Raw genomic sequence first — 20,069 nt, forward strand, 5'->3', positions numbered from 1 at the left:
GATGGTCTCGATCTCCTGACCTCGTGATCCGCCCGTCTCGGCCTCCCAAAGTGCTGGGATTACAGGCTTGAGCCACCGCGCCCGGCCAAGTTGGGCTGTTTCATTCTGTTTCTACGCCAGTGGCTCCGGTTGTGTTGCTTCCAGCCTTGATCCATCTGCACTTCTGAATTCTGCATTCACTTGTTTCATTATACTACAGACATCACAGTTCTCTTTCTAGTGACTGCAGGGTACAAGGGAACTGCATGCTGGAATCAGGTTCTTAACACCGGAGCCAAAATTACCCCTGGGGGTGCGGGAAACCCTCAACACTTCACAAGCATGGAACCTTTTCTTTCTCTTCTCTACTCTTTCTTGAGACAGGGTCTCTGTTACCCAGGCTGGAGTACTCACTGAAGCCTCAACCTCCTGGACTCAAGCGATCCTTCTGCCTCATCCTCCTGAGTAGCTGGGACTACAGCCGCACACCACCACACCTGGCTAAAAAAAATTTTTTTTCCTTTTTTTTTGAGATGGAGTCTCACTCTGTCACCCAGGTGGGAGGGCAGTGGTGCAATCTCGGTTACTGCAAGCTCCACCTCCTGGGTTCAACGCCATTCTCCTGCCTCAGCTTCCTGAGTAGCTAGGACTACAGGTGCCCGCCATCATGCCCGGCTAGTTTTTTGTATTTTTAGTAGAGACAGGGTTTCACCGTGTTAGCCAGGATGGTCTCGATCTCCTGACCTTGTGATCCGCCCGCCTCAGCCTCCCAAAGTGCTGGGATTATAGGCATGAGCCACCGTGCCCAGCCTTTTTTTTTTTTTTTTTTTTTAAGTAGAGACAGGGTCTGCCCAAGCTGGTCTCAAATGCCTGGCCTCAAGTGATCCTCCTGCCTTGGCCTCCCAAATTGCTGGGATTACAAGCTTGAGGCACGGTACCTGGCCCCAAGCATAGAACTTTTTCTTCTGGTGCTAGACTACATTTGTGTGTTCAGTTTTCTGTTGATGGACATCTGGGTTGTTTCCACGTTTTGGCTATTAGGAATCATAGCACCATGCACTGCTACACCCAGTGACTGCTATGAACATTCAGGTATGAATGTTCGGACACCTTTTCATTTCTCTTGGACAGATACCTAGGAGTGGAATTCAGTCACTGGGTTGAGCATCTGATGATGTCATTGTTCTACAAAGACAGGTCAAACTTCCTACTACATTGAAACAGTTTATCTCTTCTTCTTTCTTGCAAAGCACCCATCTTTGAATTCGAGAAAGTTCGTGTGATGGGACTCCTACATACAGTGAGTGGCTGACATGCCACAGCAGTGCTCAGCAGGCTTCTGGGGCCGGGGATGTGGGGGAGGGCTAGAGGAAGGTACAGTCACAGCTTCTCCATGTCGGTCTCCTCTCCTGCTAGGTACAAGTCCTTATGCCCAGACACCTGGCCGCACTGGCACGGGCCTCCAGCAGAGGGCGTGGAACGGCTGATCAACTACATCGGCTACAAACCTGAGGAATACAAGTTAGGCAAGTAAGTGACCAGAAGACCACGGAATGGTCTCTTCCCTTGACATCAAAGGGTTTGTGCATTGATCCGTATCCATCTAGAGCCTGGAGACTCAATTCCTAGGGATTTACGGAGATTTACAAGATGTATGCCTCTACTCAATGTACATGCAGCTCTTAATTATTTAGAAGAGCTATGGTGCTGCCAGTGGGAGGCAGTGAAGTTACAAAGGAACGCTGACTTAGCAGATGGGCCTCCTTGCTGGCAAAACACAGGGAAGCAGAGGGGCCACCTAACCTGTGTGTGCCTGGATTCTTTCACTGTTTCCATGTACGCGTGACCTGCCAGAGGAGCTACTGGGACCTAGACAATGTGAGATCATCTGTAGCATCTCAGAAATGGTGTGCTAGAACTCTTAACTGGAGTCTTAGTTGTCCATGAGCAGAGAACTTTCCTACCCATTGAAAGCTTTCAGGCACAACTCAAGGGACACGAATTGGGAAGACCTGAGGCCGCCTTGTTAGTCATTTTGGTCAGGGTTAATGTGGTTGCAGGGAAAGGTGCCCCAGCATGAAGATGTCTTCCCCGAGGCAGGGCTTCCCTGCTCCAGAGAGCTCTGCCTGTGACCCTGTTCGTGAGCTTTCCCCGCCGACTCCGAACTCCCGCTTGTACATGGTCGTCTGGGCCGCCTTGGCCTCTCTCCATCTTTAGGCTCCTATTCTGGCCCTGTCCCAAGGATCACTTACTTATTCAATCCAGATCTCCAAGGGGATTCTGCAAGGCTCAGCACATCCTGAGGGAGGCAGAGCATGGAGGTCAGAGGTGGGATCCGTCTGTCCCCTGTTTATGGAACAGGGACGAGGGAGAGTGGGATCATCAGCCACCACCCACTGCTGCCCCCAGTGGCTGCCCAGGGAACTTTCCCTCACCAGGCCGAGGGTGGGGCAGGCAACGTGAGGTCAATATTTGTAACCTCTCTGCTGGCTAATGTGATCTTCTTTTTTTCTTCTTCTTTTTTTTTGAGACAGAGTCTTGCTCTGTCACCCAGGCTGCAGTGGCGCAATCTTGGCTCACTGTAACCTCCGCCTCCTGGGGTCAAGCGATTCTCCTGCCTCAGCCTCTCGAGTAGCTGGGATTACAGGTGCTCGCCACCATGCCGAACTAATTTTTGTATTTTTAGTACAGACGGGGTTTCACCACGTTGGTCAGTCTGGTCTCAAACTCCTGACCTCAGGTGATCTGCCTGCCTCGGCCTCCCAAAGTGCTGGGATTACAGGCGTGAGTCACCACGCCCCGGCATGATCTTCTTTTAAGCTTAGATCCACATTCTTTATCTGGCTAGGCGTGGTGGCTGGTGCCTGTAATCCCAGCTACTCGGGAGTCTGAGGCATGAGAATCACTTGAACCTGGGAGACGGGGATTGCAGTGAGCTGAGATTGCGCCACTGCACCCCAGCCTGGGCAACAAACTGAGACTCTGTTTCAAAACAAAAAACAAACAAAAAAACACCCATATTCTTTGTCGTCACTCTTTAAAGCCCAGGAACATAAGTTGAAGCAACTTCAGGTTAGGATGGTGTATTCATTTCCTAGGACTAGGTAACAAATGATCACAAAGTGACTGATTTAAAACAAATCTGTTCTCTCCTAGTTGTGGAGGCCAGAAATCCAAAAATCAAGAGCTGGCAGGGCCACGTTCCTGCAGGAGCCTCTTCCAGCTCTGGCAGCTCCTGGCGTTGCTTAGCTGTAGCTGTGTCCCTCCAGTCTCTGCCTCCGTGCTCACAGGGGCTCCTCCCTGTGTCTTTCCGTGTGTATAGGGACACTCTCAGTGGATTTAGGGCCCACCCTATTCCAGGATGATCTCATTTCTATCCTTACCTCAGTCACATCTGCAAACACCCTATTTCCAAATAAGATCATATTCTGAGGTTCTGCGTGGACATGAATTTTTGAAGGGGGCACACCCTTCAACCCACTAGATGGTAAACTGACCAATTAATTACAAAAACATTTCTTTTCACTTTTAGAACCAAAATATTCATTCGTTTCCCCAGAACTCTGTTTGCTACCGAAGATGCCTTGGAATTTTGTAAACATCAACTAGGTATGATTTCTTTTTCTGTCCCGATTTCAACAATATGAAATGAACAAGTAGAGCCTGGGGATGCATCTTAAACATGGGTGTTTGATATAACGTTAGAAGCATTTACTTTGGAAACTAGGAACGAGGTATGGGATTATGATAAAATCCCTGTGAATTTCTGTTTTCATGAGTGCTTGGAGGTCAGTCACAGATGCAGGCAGATAGATAAACGTTGTTCTGCCGTCTCAGTGCTCGTTTGGATCAGATCCTGTTGTTCACTACTGGGGTGTAAAACCATGAGAAACCAGTCCCTTTAAATTAACGTTTCCAAAACGTCACTTGTCTGCGTGTCTGATGTTGGAAAGTGTAGTTTCAAAGCTTGCAGCCTGGGGGTTTGTTGGGAATGGTCAATGAGAAAAGTTAGATGAGGAAATGCAAAAAGTAAAAAATCAAAACTGTTGGGGGAGGGAGCGTCCCCTTTGAAACGTAACCGGTCTGTCAAGAAGCACGCTTGAGTCATTTGAGGGCCTGCCATATGCCAGGTGAACACTAAGTCCTTTATACCACGGTCTCATTCTGTTCTGAGAACAGACCCATGAGGTAGGTGACGTGGGTGTTACTGTCTTCACTTTCTATGCAGGGAAACTGAGGCACGGAGGTGTTGATAACTTGTTGAAGGCTACACAGCGAGTAAGCAGCCGAGCTGGGATTTGAACGTGGGTGTATCTGGCTTCAAGGCTTGGTGGTCTCATTTTCTGACCTCCGTAGCAGTGGGCACCAATGGCTGGGGATGTGGCTGAAGGGCCATAGTTAGGCCAGGGAGGCCTGAGCCAGCATCTCTAACCGGCTCGCAGGGAACAGGATGTGGCTGCTCTGTAAGGCCCTTCATGAGCTCGGCCTCTGATAGGACCTAGATTGCTGTGTGGAGCGGGTGGATGCAGGATTGAGAAGCCGAGGGAGAGTTCTGTGGTCAGACCTGGGTTCGTGCTCCTCCTTAGCTGTGTTGCCCAGCAAGTGTCTTCACCATGTGTCTGAATCTGCATGCCCATGTGTAAACTGTGCTGATGATGCCTGCCTTGTGGGCTGGGGTATGAGAATGAAACCCAATGCCTGGCATGGAACTGGGGGGCTCTTAGCACTAGGTCTGTTCCTTGCCCTGGGAAAAGGAAAGGCAGGAAGGAAACTCCAGTTTCCAGGCAGCATCTGGGAGCCAGGCGTCATGTAACCAGCCAGCTCTCAGGTCTGCAGTGCTGAACTGGCTTCCTGAAACATCACTACACACAGGCCTTTGATGCCCCCTTCCGTTATCCCCCAAACACCCCTGGAGGTCACAACCACAAAGATGCACAAATGCAAAGCCCTTTCACCAAAACATCTGTTTTATTTCAAGTTGCAAGAATCCAAGCCACATACAAAAGCTGCCTAGGAAGGAAAGAATATGTGAAAAAAAGACAAGCAGGTAAGAATTAAAAAGAAACACACGAGTTTGCTCCTGTTCTCATCTGTTTGGCACCTGGGGGCACATCTGTGAGTTCTCTCCTCCTGCTCATCCTTAAAACCTTGGCGTGGGGCTATCTCGGGGTCCAATTCTGGGACCTCTTCTCATTTTTCCTTACTGATTGGAGATTATAATATAGTGGCCTGTATTTGTTCCACAGGCATGTTTTATTGGACCTACAATATGTGTACATTTAAAGAACAATTTTGTAGGCCAGGCACCGTGGCTCATACCTATGATCCTAGCACTTTGGGAGGCTGAGGCGGGTGGATTACTCGAGCTCAAGAGTTCGAGACCAGCCTTGGCAACATGGTGAAACCCTGTCTCTACCAAAAAACAAACAAACAAAAAACCCCCAAAATTAGCTAGGCATGGTGGTTAACACCTGTAGTCCCAGCTACTTGGAGGGCTGATGCAGGAGGATTGTTTGAGCCCAGGAGGCAGAGGTTGCAGTGAGCCACGATGGAACCACTGCACTCCAGCCTGGGTGACAAAGTGAGACCCTATCTCAAAAAAAACAAAAGAATAATTTTTGAAAAAGGTTTCAAACATACAAGTACCCTTGAAGCCCTTCCTTTTTGTTGTCCCTCCCCAGTCATGTTCTCAAACAACACTCCCACCCATACGCATACATTTATTGGGAGTAACCACTCTCTCGAATTTTGCATTAATCATTCTCTTGTTTTTCTTCAGTAGTTTCACTATCTACGGATGTATCTCTAAATAATCTGTGTATAATTTGACATGTTTTAAACTTAAGAAAACTATACTCTTGGTATTTTGGGTGACATTTTTGCACTCCAGATTGTTTCTGAAATTCAACCAGGAGATGTGTGTAGATTTAAGTTATTCATTTGCTCATAGCTACATAGAATTCCACTGTAGCAGAGGTCAGCATTATAAGAAGTATTTTAGACTTGGGGGTCTTATGGTCTCCGTCACAGCTACTCAACTCTGCCATGGTAGCAGGAAAGTAGCTTTAGATAATATGTAAATGAATGGGCAGGGCCGTGTTGAAATAAAACTTTATTTACATAAACAAGCGGCAGGCTGTAGTGGGCCAGCCTCTGAACTATGAGTATGCCACAACTTAACTGTTCTGTTGATGGATATCTGGGTTGATTCAAGTTGCTTGTTTTTGTAAATGAAACATTGCTGTTCTGAGGATTAGAAGAAAAGCGTTCAAAAAATCTGAATACTCAAAAATCAAAAAATCTGAAGAGCATTTAAAAATTGGGAAACAGGCCGGGCACAGTAGCTCACACCTGTAATTTCAGCACTTCGGGAGGCCAAGGTGGGTGGATCACCTGAGGTCAGGAGTTCGAGATCAGCCTGCCCAACATGGCGAAACCCCGTCTCTACTAAAAACACACACAAAATAGCTGAGTGTGGTGGTGCACATCTGTAATCCCAGCTACTCAGGAGGCTGAGGTGGGAGAATCACTTGAACCTGTGTAGTGGAGGTCGTAGTGAACCAAGATCACACCACTGCACTCCAGCCTGGGCGACAGAGTGAGACTCCATCTCAAAAAAAAAAATTAAAAAAAAATTGGGAAATAAGCCAGAACCTAAGTTTTATGTGCCCTAATTTATGTACGCCAATTTTTTTTTTTTTTTTTTTTTTGAGACGGAGTCTCGCTCTGTAGCCCAGGCTGGAGTGCAGTGGCCGGTGTACGCCAATTTTTTAACGTAGACAACTAAAAGTAAACCCCAGTGAGACTAAACATGGTGGTAAGACTTATCTGTACCATCATAAGTGCCATTGCTGTGGCTGAAAAAGACCCTGGGAAAATGACTCCCTCATGTAATTTCGGGAAATCTTCCATAGGCCCCTCTGTTCTGTCTGCCCCTGGTTCAATTGTTGCCTGAGTGCTCCCAGGTAAGAACTGATGACATTCATCCGACCTTCCATCTCTGAGGCTAACAGAGTGTTGTGGTGAGCGTCCAGATGTTTGTTGAATGGATACAGCCTTCTGGAAAAGCCTTCTGTGTTTCCATACGATTGTGCTCACCTTCTAATGCCAGCAGTGAACTCTTTCAGCCATCAAACTGGAAGCCCACTGGCGTGGGGCTCTGGCTCGGAAGGCAATCCAAAGGAGAAAGTGGGCCGTGCGGATTATCAGAAAGTAAGTTTTCAGGTACAACAGAAAGGACAGGTCACTGAACACTGGTGCCCTGCAGGGGATGGTCACGGAGGTAGATGAGTTCTTTGTGATTTTTGGATTTGTGCAGAAAGGAAAAACTCCCTTCAGAATGCCATTAGGAATTCAGGTCTATCCCTTTGCTCTGAGCTGAATTTGATGGTGATCACAACTCAATGTATTTGGAATTTCTCTTAGCCTGGCTCAAAAGTCACAAAGTCAAATGCCTTCTGATGCCAGGCAGGTAAAGTGAGTGAATCTCATGAGCTGGGATAAGACAACAGGGCATGGTAGAGACTGCAGCAAACTGGAACGCTCAGTCCACCTCAAGGTGGGGCAGTAACTAGCCCATTCCAGTTGACTGCTGCTGTGGGGAAATGTAGCCAGATGGCTTGAATTTTCAAGGAACACTGAAATCTGGGTTTTGGAGTTTTGCTGTTGTTGTTGTTGTTTGTTTTTTTGTTTGAGACAGAATCTCACTCTGTCACCCAGGCTGGAGTACAGTGGTGCAATCTAGGCTCACTGCATCCTCCGCCTTCTGGGTTCAAGCGATTCTCCTGCCTCAGCCTTCCAAGTAGCTGAGATTATGGGCACACACCACCACACCTGGCTAAATTTTTCATATTTTTAGTAGAGACGGGGTTTCACCATGTTGGTCAGGCTAGTGTCGAATTCTTGACCTCAAATGATCCGCCTGCCTCAGCCTCCCAAAGTGCTGGGATTACAGGCATGAGCTACCATGCCCAGCCTTGAAATCTGGCTTTTATGCACTACTTCCTAACTTTTTTTGATTGGCAACTAATTAAAGCTCCTCAAAACAAAATAAAAGGCCGTGTGGGTGAAACTGAACATATGTGTGGGGCAGATTTGGCCTGGGGCCTACATTCCAGGCTTCTGGCCTATGTGGTCATCTCAACAGCCTCTACCACTTTGGCCTCCTTTGAATCAAAGAAGAGGGAAGAGAATGTAAATCTCAGTGAAGAAATGGTCCAGAAAAGTAAGAAAACAGTTTCCTTTTTAGGTTCATCAAGGGATTCATCAGTCGCAACAAACCCCTCTGTCCTGACAACGAGGAATTTATCGTGTTTGTGCGGAAGAATTACATCTTGAATCTCCGGTATCACCTTCCAAAGAGTGTCCTGGACAAGAGCTGGCTGAGGCCTCCTGGCATCTTGGAAAATGTAAGGACTAATATGGGATTTCCAGAGTTGTAAGTAACACGGGCACTGACGAAGCTTGACTCTCGTATGTCTTTGTGCTGCCTCCCTTTGGCTTGAAAGGGCTGCCCTGGCAAAGCCCTTCTTCCCAAGGATGCTGCACAAGAAATTGAACTTAGAACTCGTGACGTCCTTACTAACATTATAAAGCCACTGGAGGTTATTTGAACAGAGCACTTTTTTTTTTTTTTTTTTGAGATGGAGTCTTGCTCTGTCACCCAGGCTAGAGCACAGTGGCGCAATCTTGGCTCACTGCAACCTCCGCCTCCCAGGCTCAAGTGATTCTCATGGGTCAGCCCCCTGAGTAGCTGGGATTACAGGCACCCGCCACTATGCCTAGCTAATCTTTGTATTTTTAGTAGAGACGGGGTTTTGCCATGTTGGCCAGGCTGGTCTCGAACTCCTGACCCCAAGTGATCCGTCCGCCTCAGCCTCCCAAAGTGCTGGGATTACAGATGTGAGCCACCATGCTCGGCCGACAGAGCACTTTCAAATCGTTTCTATTCTTGACGTAGCCTATTTAGAACAGCATCTCTCAAGAGATGGTCTGAGGACCCTCTGTGTCTGGAACTTAGAGGCGGGGCTGTTCTAAGATTCCTGGGCTCTACTTTGGACCTACTGAGTCAAAATCTCTAGGAATCTCATTATAGCCAGTTCTGCAGGAAAGTCATAAACATATTCAAGTTTGAGAATCATTAGTTAAGCAACAGCAAAAAGTTGGGAGAGGATCTGGTTAGCTGCTCTGACTATAAAATATAAAATATTAACACTGTGCTTGAAATCAAACTGAATCCAGCAGTGTTTTTTTAAAAGCTTCATTTTGATTGCCACAGCCCCAGACAGGGAGTGAGTGAGGCAAGTGGAAAGAAGTATGTTCTCCACACAGGCATCAGATCTGCTCAGGAAAATGTGCGTGAGGAACCTGGTGCAGAAGTACTGCCGGGGGATCACAGCTGAGCGGAAAGCAATGGTAGGGACATGATGTCTGCGGTGGCAGGTGGTGGAGGGGGTGAGAGTGGGTCCTGAGTGTCAGTCCTCCTCATCCACCATTTCACCTATAAGCAGGGGGTCATGCTGGTCCCATGCTTTGAAATGTTCAAGATAATTGCAGGTAGACCAGCAGAGAGCCCTGGATGAATGCCAGCTGTTACTGTAGTCAGCATGGCTCCCTTTGTTACCATGGGAAAACGATCGCAATGGCTCCTGCCACTCATCCACGGGAGCAGAGAACGTAGACCCCTTTCTGCTGGAGATCTGTTTCTCACTGTGCTGATCTGTGGGTCTTTTGCGTAAAGGGTACTATTTCAGGGTTTGTGGCCTTTCTCTGTTGGATTACTCAACTCTGCTGCTACAGTGACAAAGCAGCCATGGACAATGTGTGCATGAATAGCATGGCTCTGTCCCAACAGAACGTTACTTACAAAAATGGACAGCAGGCTGAGTTTCGCCTGCAGGCTGTGGTTTCCCAATCCCTGATCTACAAGAAACTGCTCTGGGAACTCTGAAAAATCTACTTTCAGGAAGGTAGTAAGGGAACAAGCAGAAATGTCAACCCAGTCTCTACCAATATGACTTTTAGGGCATTTTGGCCAAAGCCAGGAAGGTGTTCTGACTTGTATGCTCCAGGGTAACAAGGCTCCCACAGTTTATCTAGCAAAGGATGTGACATCAATGGGTCTAGAGCTCCACTATCCCAAAGAAGCCTGTGGCTACCATTTTTATACTTTCAATTGTGTATTACCAGATGCAGCAAAAGGTAGTTACAAGTGAAATCTTCAGGGGAAGGAAAGACGGCTACACAGAAAGTTTAAATCAACCCTTTGCCAACAGTCGGATAAGTAAGTACGTTTTCCAGCCTATGTATTTGGCTTTCCAATTCTAAAAGGAGTCAAAGGGTGGGGTGCGGTGGCTCATGCCTGTAATCTCAGCACTTTGGGAGGCCGAGGTGGGCAGATTGCCTGAGCTCAGGAGTTCGAGACCAGCCTGGCCAACATGGCAAAACCCCATCTCAACTAAAATACAAAAATTAGGAGGGTGTGGTGGCATGCACCTGTAGTCCCAACTACTCGGGAGGCTGAGGCAGGAGAATCGCTTGAACCCAGGAGGTGGAGGATGCAGTGAGCCGAGATCATGCCACTGTACTCCAGCCTGAGAGACAGAGCAAGACTCTGTCTCCAAAAAAAAAAATAATAATAAGTCAAAGGAAGATGCTCAACTCTGCAGCATTTCCTGCTGACTATTTCCCCAGCTGAGATCTTGGCACAGAGGTACATAGCAAAGCTAGCAGATACCAGTGGCTTTTCCGCAGGATTGGTATTTTAGTGATGATTCATGGCCTTCTGGTTCCCTCTCTAGATGAAGGAGACATTAATCCCAAAGTGCTTCAGCTAATTAGCCATGAGAAAATCCAGGTAAGGCGATGTGTGTCCTCAGTCTCATACAGGATTCCCTCATCAAGTCTAAGAGCAGGGTCAGCTTTCTCCATAAAGGGCGCACTATTTAAATGCAGGGGCAGCTGGGCAGCCGGGGCTCTCAACTGTGAGGCTTTGGGTATTAACTAAGATGATGGGGAACAAGTGATGATTAGATAATCGCTGCTGTTCTCATGATCCCCCCCGTCACCCTAGAAACTGTCTCGGTTTGCTTTCCGACACAATTGAGTGAAGCGTAACCGTGAACTTAATCATGAAACACCCCCATATTGGCGAGACGCAGTGTGCCACAGTGCCTGGGCGCCGACGCTGGCTTTGAACGCGGCAGCCGTGAGATCCTGGGCAGGTCACTTAAGCTCTTGGTGCCTCTGATCTTCTGTGAATGAGAATAATGGGGTTACTGAGAGTATGAATGACTCGGTGGGTGAGAGGTGCTCAGGCTGCTGCCTGACACACAGCAGCAGGTGCAGTCCTGGTGATCGTGTGTGCCAGTGTCTGTTCTGTCCCACTTTTTTTTTTTTTTTTTTGGTTCCCTGGGGAATAGAAGCCACTGTGACTGGATTGGATTACACTGTGGCTGTGAAGGTTTTCATCTCTGACCATCAGAGCAGACCTGCAAGGCAGGTAGCCATAGCCTTGACTTCCTCAGAGGGCAACGCAGCTAGGCAGAGCTAGGAATTAAACTCCCCACCATGCAGAAAGCCAGAAAAAAAAAATATATATATATATATATATATATAATTTTATGTATATATATTTTTATAAATCTATTTGAGCTTCTCTGAATGCTTGACATCACTTTACTGGGGTCTGAGTAGCAAGAAACTCAGTACTCTGCCCCACCTCCCCGCCATGAAGTCACCTTCCCCTTGTAGTATGGTGTCCCGGTCATTAAATATGACAGAAAAGGCTTCAAAGCACGGCAGCGGCAACTCATTCTTACTCAGAAAGCAGCTTACGTGGTGGAACTTGCCAAAATCAAGCAGAAAATAGAGTACTCAGCTCTCAAAGGTAAGAAGTGGGCAATCTTAAAACAATGCACTGAGTTGACTCAACTACTAGAAAGGCCAGTCATGAAGCTCCCAAATGGGAAACACAAGTGTAGGGTGCCCATAAACCCCGGGCTAGTGATGCACACCTGCAGTCTCAGCTACTGGAAGGCTGAGGCAGGAGGATCACTTGAGCCTGGGAGTTTGAAGCTGCAGTGAGCTGTGACTGCGCCACGCACTCCAGCCTGGGCGGCAAAGTGAGACTCCGGCTCCAAAAAAACCCCCCAAAAAACAAAAAAAACAAAACAAAAAAACCATCTGCCCTCCTCCCCGGCGTTGCCCAGCCTGGACTGCACCCCTTATTCTGGCATAAATATTAATAGCACCACTTTACTCAAGTACCCAGATTGGGCAATGTCACCTTCTTCCACGGTGATCAGAGACCACTAGCAGGCTGATTTCTAAAGTATGCCCTTCATCCTTCTGGGCCCAGCTAGGAGAATGAAGCATGGGGTTGGGCAGCCCCTGGGCGTATCTCTTCTTCTCTGTACTCATGTCAAGCTGTCTAGTTCCTGGCTCCTAACTCTGGATCTGTCTTAAGGTGTCTCCACCAGCAATCTGAGAGACGGAATCTTAGTCATTCATGTTTCACCAGAGGACAAGCAAAAGGTAATTATCAGCCACCAGTCTCTACTAAAAGACAGAAACGATACACTGCCAAAATGTTAAGTTGACCACCATGAAACTTGTCTGTCGGTGTGTCTGTTTCTTTAAGCTGTGAATACTGAAATTATGCCTTGTCTCCTCCCCACCCCAGGGGGACGCCGTTTTGCAGTGTGGACACATGTTTGAAGCAGTTACTAAACTCGTCATGCTGGTTAAGAAGGAGAACATTGTCAATGTTGTTCAAGGAAGGTAGGTGGTTTCATCGTCAGCTCAGGAAGTAATTCAATGTCACAGTGTTTAAGACCGAGCATGGTGGCTCATGCCTGTAATCCCAGCACTTTGGGAGGCTAAGGCGAGCAGGTAACTTGAGGCCAGAAGTTCAAGACCAGCCTGGCCAACATGGTGAAACCCCATTTCTACTAAGAATATAAAGATTAGTTGGACTTGGTGGTACACGCCCGTAATCCCAGCTACTCGGGAGGCTGAGGCACAAGAATCACTTGAACCCAGGTAGCGGAGGTTGCAGTGAGCCAAGATCACACCACTGCACTCCAGCCTGGGCAACAGAGCTAGACAATGTCTCAAAAAAAAAAAAAATTATTACAGATCAGGGAAGATACAAATATTATTTTCACTCCTGGTTGCCTCCTGCTTCCAACATAATCAAGCACCATCTCTACCAGTAAGGGGTGAGAAACAAGCCTCTAGTGTTACATCCTCACCCCCTCCCATAAAGAACTTTTTTCCGTCTTCATCCCTGTGATCTTGGGTTCCAGAGAAATGAAGTCAGTGAAGGCAGGATATGCTGGAGAGCTGTTTCTTTTCCCTTATCCTGTGCTGTTCCAAGTTTTAACAACCAGAGGAGCACATTTGTAGGTGGAATAAGGAGAGACAGTTGAGTGCTTTGAAATGTATTGTCTTTGTGTTGCTGTACCTCTGAGGGAATACTCAGCCCCTCAGAGCTTCAGCGTGACATGGAAGTAGTTCCGCAGACATCACACTGGCCCTCTGAAGAACTGAATGTGCTCAGTTGATTTCACGGTAACTACAGAAACATGTAGGTTACCCAGCTGTGGCAACAGCATTCTTCCTTTCCTCAAATATGCTATAAAACACTGTAATAAAACAGGAATTTGATCTTGAAATTAGTAGAATTTCATAAGTGAATTTCTTTTGCAGACCAAAGGTTGAGAGAAGAAAATACAGTATGTCAGTAATGTGTCACTTTGTGTATTTTAAGTTTACAGTTTTTTATTGGTCCGGGAAAAGAAGGCACAATAGTTTTCGACACTGGACCGGAAGAACAAATCTATAAAAATAAAAATGGACAATTAACAGTGGTGAGTGGCCGTCTCTGGGAAGGAAGTAAGCCGTTTTATAGAATATAAGTTAAAGTTCTACCAATTTCAGTCCTATAGATTGACTGGATTCATAAGCTATTAATAGTTCATTTCTGCCCTCTATTCCTAATTCTACATCTGTAAGACAGGAAGAAATTGATATAGAGATATATACGTCTAAACACTGAATGAGAAAAGAAGAAAAGCTGACCATCGTTAAGTTGTCAGGGAACCAGAAACTGACATAAGACACTTCTCAAATAGCAGAGTCTACCTTTTCACTGGATGAAGGCTTTATGCTTATTACAGTGGCTATCCATAACTTCCCTCCACATTGAAATCAATGCGCTTGTGTCCCAGCCAGATACTAAGACTTAATTGGTTGGAGGTGTGGCTTGGGCTTCAGGATGCAAGAAAATATAAACGCAAGAAAAGTATGTAAGAAATATATAAAAAATATGTAAGAAAATATAAACTCGCTTTTTGGAATACATGTGTCAAAGGCTGCCCATGTTAATACCTTTGGTATAAAACGGGGTCTAACAAGCACAGAGGTTTGGGAACCATGGCTATGCTAGAGAGAAGTCTAGCCTGAGCACACAAGTATGCTGCCTTCCCTGACTGTGCCCATACTGGGCTGCTGGGCTGAGCGTCCCAGTGGTCCTCGCTGGCAGGTAGTACATGGAGCTTGTTTTGATCCAGTTTTGCTGAAAAACGACATGTTAAAAGCAGAGGGGGCTATATCTTTAAAATGTTTCTTGTATTATACAAAGAATTTTGATACAAATTAATTTAAAAATGGTCTGTGAACATGGAGTGTCTCATACACATTTAAATTTAAGTGGACTTACCTATAAAGTCATTTTGCAGGCCAGGTGCGGTGGCTCACACCTGTAATCCCAGCACTTTGGGAGGCCAAGATGGGCGGATCACCTGAGGTCAGGAGTTGGAGACCAGCCTGGCCAACATGATAAACTCTGTCTCTACTAAAATATAAAAAGTAGTTGAGCATGGTGGCGCATGCCTATAGTCTCAGGGAGGCTGAGGCTGGAGAACTGCTTGAACGTGGGAGGCAGAGGTTGCAGTGAGCTGAGATGGCACCACTACACTCCAGCCTGGGTGATAGAGTGAGACTATCTCAAAAAAATAAAATCATTTTGTAGATTAAAAAATAATTGCCCCTAGACACAATGATCTCCTTGGGGACAAGTTAAAATAAGGACCATTTTGGATGTAGACTATAAGGTGTCTTTTTAGTTTACACGCTATCTTAAAAGTGACACCCTAGAGACTGTGTCTCTCTCCTCTGGAGTCACATGGAGTCTGTCTTCCTGACTGGTTCTGGCTGAAGAGGCTGACAGGCCTCCATGCGCCAGTTTCTAAGTCTGGCTTGTCTCATGGGAGGTGGCACTGGCTTCTCACAGGCCCTCCACACCCACCTTGCTAATGGTGACAGTTGAGGTGATAACTGTTTCCTTTTGAGCAAAGGGAGGGGGGCAGGGCTGTAAACTGAAGTGTGACTCTCTCCCAGGTGTCGGTCAGGAGGAAGTCCTGATAGAGGATGACATCTGACCTCGACCACCGCCATTTTTGCTCCAACTGAGGAAATCACAGGGGAAGCAGGGATTGGATCCAGTTGGCTACCTCTTCAAGGAACCAGGCCCGCAGCACTAACGGATCACATCTGAAGAAACTGAGGGGGGTTAGGCCAAAGCCTAACCCCAGCTTCTCAGCTGCCCCGTGGCACCTTATTAAATTGTCACCTTCTGGACGCAGACCCCAGGTCACCCAAAGGCATGATTCTAAACACCCTCGACAGGACCTATGTTTAATGGGCACTCCAACGTGTCATTAGAGGGTGGGCAAGATTCTCTACCTCCATCAAGCTGCCCCGAGACATGATGCAATCCTGTGTACAGTAAGTTCTCAAATAACACTTCATTATGTTGGTAAGACGTGATTCCTGGGCAAGGCCACTGTCTGGGTGGAGTCTGTACGTTCTCCCCATGTCTCTGGGTTTCTTCTGGGTGCTCTGGTTGCCTCCCACGTACCCAGGGTGTATGTGTCAGGTGAACTGGTGTGTCTATGCAGTCCCAGTCTGAGTGAGCGTGGGTGCGTGAGTGAGCCCCGTGAGAGGAGGACATCCTGTCCAGGGTGGGTCCCGCCTGGTCCCCTGAGCTGCTGGGATTGGGCTCTGGCCATCTGCAACCCTAAACATGCAGGTTGGAGAATGAATGAATACCAATTTTATTGTAAAATAAAAATGGATATAAAGCACATGAGCACACACATGGACAATAAATGCCACAGTGCAAAAGCATGTAGGGAGCCCGTCACACTTGTAACTGGGGAGGGGCTCCTTATAATTTCCCCTTTGCAAGCGTTTATTCACTGATTGATGCGGCCACCGCTACAACCACCCTGACTCATTCACCAACACTTAGGTAATGATCTTATTTTTAATTTAACTAAATCTATATGCAGCTCATTTATTTCAGTGTTTAACATGAGAAGTGCTTTGGTCTTTATTTAGAAGTTGGGTGATGTTTTTGTGCCCAGCAACATGCTGTGGGAATTGAACTCTTGTTTCAATCCATTGGCCTCATGGTTTTGCTTCAAGTCTCAGCTTCCAAGAACCTCTCAATGACTTATTGTGCATGGTCTGAGACTAAAGGAAATTTCCTAAAGCTGCAAAATTTGAATTTTGCTTTAAATAAATGGAACTCAGATGTGTCAAGGGATTGGGTTTGGTGAACTGAAGCCGTCTGCCCCATAATAGTAAATCAGTGGTAACACCAGCTGATTCACCCTTTTTCACGAGCCAGGCAGCCTTTGACCCCAAGACTTCCTTTTGGTGTTTGACTTCAAACACTACAGAAACATGACTCATCTTTCCCTTCAACCCCGAGCGACTTTAAGGGGGTGAGGCAGAACATGGGGGCCCTGCCTTTGTTGTGAACCACATTTTAAGGGCCCAGTTATGCTGGGCATGTCTGAAAAGACCCAGAAAACAGAAGCATTTTATGACTTTTATTTTACATGTCCACAAATGTCTGCACAACATACAGTGGCTACATCTAAAACTTTGAGCATTTTTTTATAGCGCAAAGGGACGGAAAGGTTAATGACACACTTAACTGTGTTATAGTGACTTTGGGTAGAGCCCTAAAGACAGCACACGCTCCAGAGGGAGGGCTGAGTGTTGTTCACACTCGGGTCCTGAATCGCTGTTGTAAGGTACAAAGACACACTTTAACTGGGGAATGGGGTCCCCGCACAGTGATTCCTCCCACAGGAGGGTGACAGAATATGCCAGGAATTGTCTTGGACATGGGCCCCAGTCACCACAATCAAATGGCTTATTTAAAACAAACAAACAAAAAAACCTTGATTACAACACACCAAAGCTGTTCCAATTAGTAAAAAAATTGTAGTTACTACATTGCAGTGAAACCTGACTCTTTACCAAATCTTGGGCCAATGTTTTACTTGGCTAGTGCTTACATTATAAATATTGGTTTTTGCCCTTAGTGCGAACATAAGAAAAATCAGTTCCTTGTATACTCAGTAACAGAGCTTGGACCAGCCAATGCTGTCTGTTCACTCATGGCTATAATGCAGCCAACAGAATTTGTTCACCATGGAATGTTTTATAAACCTGTTCATATTCCAGAGAGACAAAGACTCAAAACTACAGGTGCAAAGTTGGAGAAAAAGTGAGAGTAGAGAGAGCTGCCAGAAACACTAGCTCATTAGGCATAGAGGCCACAGCAAATCAAATTGTTCCACAAACTCATTCTTCATACAAACATTTAAAAAACTACGCAGCCAGGTGTGGTGACTGATGTCTGTAATCCCAGCACTTTGGGAGGCCAAGGCGGGCAGATCACGGGGTCAGAAGTTCGAGACCAGCCTGGCCAACATGGTGAAACCCCATCTCTACTAAAAATACAAAATTAGCCGGGCATGGGCTAGCGGGTGCCTGTAATCCCAGCTACTCGGGAGGCTGAGGCAGGAGAATCGCTTGAACCCGGGAGGCAGAAGTTGTGGTAAGTGGAGATCGTGCCACTGCACTCCAGCCTGGCCGATAGAGCAAGACTCCATCTCAAAAAAAAAAAAAAAAAAATTTATACAATGGCTTTTCCATTTTCAGGGCTGATATTCACTTCGACTTTCTAAAAAAGCTCAACCCAAAAGGCAGGGTTGGTATTTAAAACTTAAACAGTATAAAATCTTTATGAAACATTATTTTGTAAGCCCTCTTTCCTTAGCACTTAATAAAATCCAAATGGCCTAATATAAAAGTTTCTCACACGACAGTTTAAAAAGCGTCTGCCCAATACATGATTTTGACATTCAGTCATGATTGTTTCCAAGTTTTATTGTAGGCTTTGCTGTTGGATACAAAATGAAGGCATACAACTGTCACAGGCAGGGCAGTACGTACAAAGTCTAAGCTGTAAAAACCGTTTGAAAATATAAACTCGCTTTTTGGAATATATATGTCAAAGGCTGCCCATGTTAATACCTTTGGTATAAAACGGTAACGATTCCCTTGACAAACCCATCCATCACCTGACACACATTCACATCTCCTGGTAACTACTCTACCTAGTCTAGTCTCAACCACCCCTGTCAGTCACGACTCACTCCTGTTCCTTTGCAGGAGCAGAGGAGCCTGGGAGGTAGGTCACTGAGAACACCTGCCCTGCACGGGTGCTGCACCCAGCCGGGCTCCAGCAGGGGCCACCTGTGCCCCACAAGCACACATCCCCACCCACAGTCGCACACATCCCATAAACATGAACACACACACAAAGCAGACCCAAAGGTATCTATCTACCCGCACATCCTCAACCTGTTCACTGCTGGCCACTCTACACTGTGTAAAAATCAGAGGCAAAGACAAGGGGGTCTGTGTTTATAGCAGGTAAGCCTCTCCTTGGGGCTGGTGGTGTGAGGGTGTCCCTGCCTGGATGCCAGGCTAGGAGGAAAAAGGGTCTGGGCCACACTGAATTTCTAAGCCAACTGACTTAGAAAGTTAGCCCAGCTTCATGGGGAAGGAGGCTAAAGAGGAGTGGGATCCCAGGGAGGGGTAGTTTATGAGCTATGCCTGTCCCAGGGTCAGATGGCCTTCCTGGAGTGGAAAGGTCAACCAGGAGAACAACTGGAAGGGGCTGGAGTCGGGGAAAGAACCAGAAACAGAGCTGGACACTTACTGCCATGGAAAGCTCTGCTCCTGCGCAGACACGTGGGGTCCCAGTGAGCACCAGGCCAAAGACCAGCCCAAGGTGGCCAAAGGCTTTCTCCCTAAACAAAACCTTGCACCCAAAGTTGTACTGGTCACAACGATTTAGATGCTCATTCAGCCACATTTCCACTGCCACAAGCTGCAATTATCAACAAGCTCTAGGCCCAAAGCCACAAGGCAGAAAGCACTTCTAGCAAAGCGGTGGGGATTGTGTCCGGGCCAAACACACAGGAACCAGGAGTGGACCTGCTGGGGCTGGAAGATTATGAAATAGGAAGCAGGGAGCTCAGATACCTCTGGTGGCCTCCAACTGCAGAACAACTCTCGGAATTGTCCAACTGAACCCTTAAGGGAGTGTCACCCAAAAATCCCATATAGGAAGTCGACACCCACAAAAATAAATACTGCAAACAAAAGTTCTCACATACACTTCACACTCATTCATACTTTTCCTCTGAGAACCGAGAAAGCCTGGCTCCAAAGAGTCTCGGATTCTCATGAAAAGTAGAGATCTTAGACACAGCTTGTTCAAAGACAGGGGTCATACGCCTGGGTCAAGACAATCAATTTGCCTTGTCAAGCAATACCAAAATAATCATCTGGCTTGTTACAAAAGTATCTCCAGGCTCCAAGGGAAGCAGAAGGGGCCCGGCAGCCTGCACAGGATCTGGGTGTAGCACGGCAGGGAGTGGGGGCGGTGAGAGAAGGGCGGCTCGGTCTCTTGCCTGCTCACTGGTGGAGGTGGGCCCGGTCGTCGGGGCGCTTGATGTGGATCCGCCGCACGCGCTCGATCCGCTCCCGCTCCCGCTCCTCGTCCTCGTCCAGGTGGTGGGAGCGCCCTGCCGCCCCGCCTGTGGCCTCCAGGAGCGCATTGTCAGGTCCCCGGCCGTCCTGGGCCTCATAGAGCAAAATGTTCAGGGTCTCCTCATAAATCCGGGCTTCCGGAAACTCCACCTGTGTTCACACAA

General features: G+C 47.1%; 2 protein-coding genes across 5 annotated transcripts in view; one reads left to right on the forward strand and one right to left on the reverse strand.

Moving 5' to 3' along the window:
- Positions 1–16,583, forward strand: part of MYO1H (myosin IH) — a 62,932-nt gene extending 46,349 nt beyond the window's left edge. Inside the window, exons 19-31 of the mRNA XM_011936035.1 lie at positions 1,396–1,509; positions 3,512–3,588; positions 4,958–5,026; positions 7,107–7,191; positions 8,228–8,387; positions 9,310–9,393; positions 10,168–10,261; positions 10,779–10,834; positions 11,731–11,866; positions 12,446–12,513; positions 12,662–12,759; positions 13,751–13,850; positions 15,382–16,583. Of these exons, the coding sequence (XP_011791425.1) occupies positions 1,396–1,509; positions 3,512–3,588; positions 4,958–5,026; positions 7,107–7,191; positions 8,228–8,387; positions 9,310–9,393; positions 10,168–10,261; positions 10,779–10,834; positions 11,731–11,866; positions 12,446–12,513; positions 12,662–12,759; positions 13,751–13,850; positions 15,382–15,405 (1,165 nt within the window). The 3' untranslated portion in view covers positions 15,406–16,583. The remainder of the gene's footprint in view (positions 1–1,395; positions 1,510–3,511; positions 3,589–4,957; positions 5,027–7,106; positions 7,192–8,227; positions 8,388–9,309; positions 9,394–10,167; positions 10,262–10,778; positions 10,835–11,730; positions 11,867–12,445; positions 12,514–12,661; positions 12,760–13,750; positions 13,851–15,381) is intronic.
- Positions 16,584–16,865: 282 nt separating this feature from the next.
- KCTD10 (potassium channel tetramerization domain containing 10) overlaps positions 16,866–20,069 on the reverse strand; it is a 31,196-nt gene continuing 27,992 nt past the window's right edge. For all 4 annotated transcript variants that reach the window (XM_011936090.1, XM_011936081.1, XM_011936109.1 and 1 more), the window contains one exon: positions 16,866–20,055. In XM_011936090.1, the coding sequence (XP_011791480.1) occupies positions 19,831–20,055 (225 nt within the window). In that variant the 3' untranslated portion in view covers positions 16,866–19,830. The remainder of the gene's footprint in view (positions 20,056–20,069) is intronic.

This window comes from Colobus angolensis, unplaced genomic scaffold (assembly GCF_000951035.1).
Source record: "Colobus angolensis palliatus isolate OR3802 unplaced genomic scaffold, Cang.pa_1.0 Scaffold10, whole genome shotgun sequence".
NCBI lineage: Eukaryota > Metazoa > Chordata > Mammalia > Primates > Cercopithecidae > Colobus > Colobus angolensis.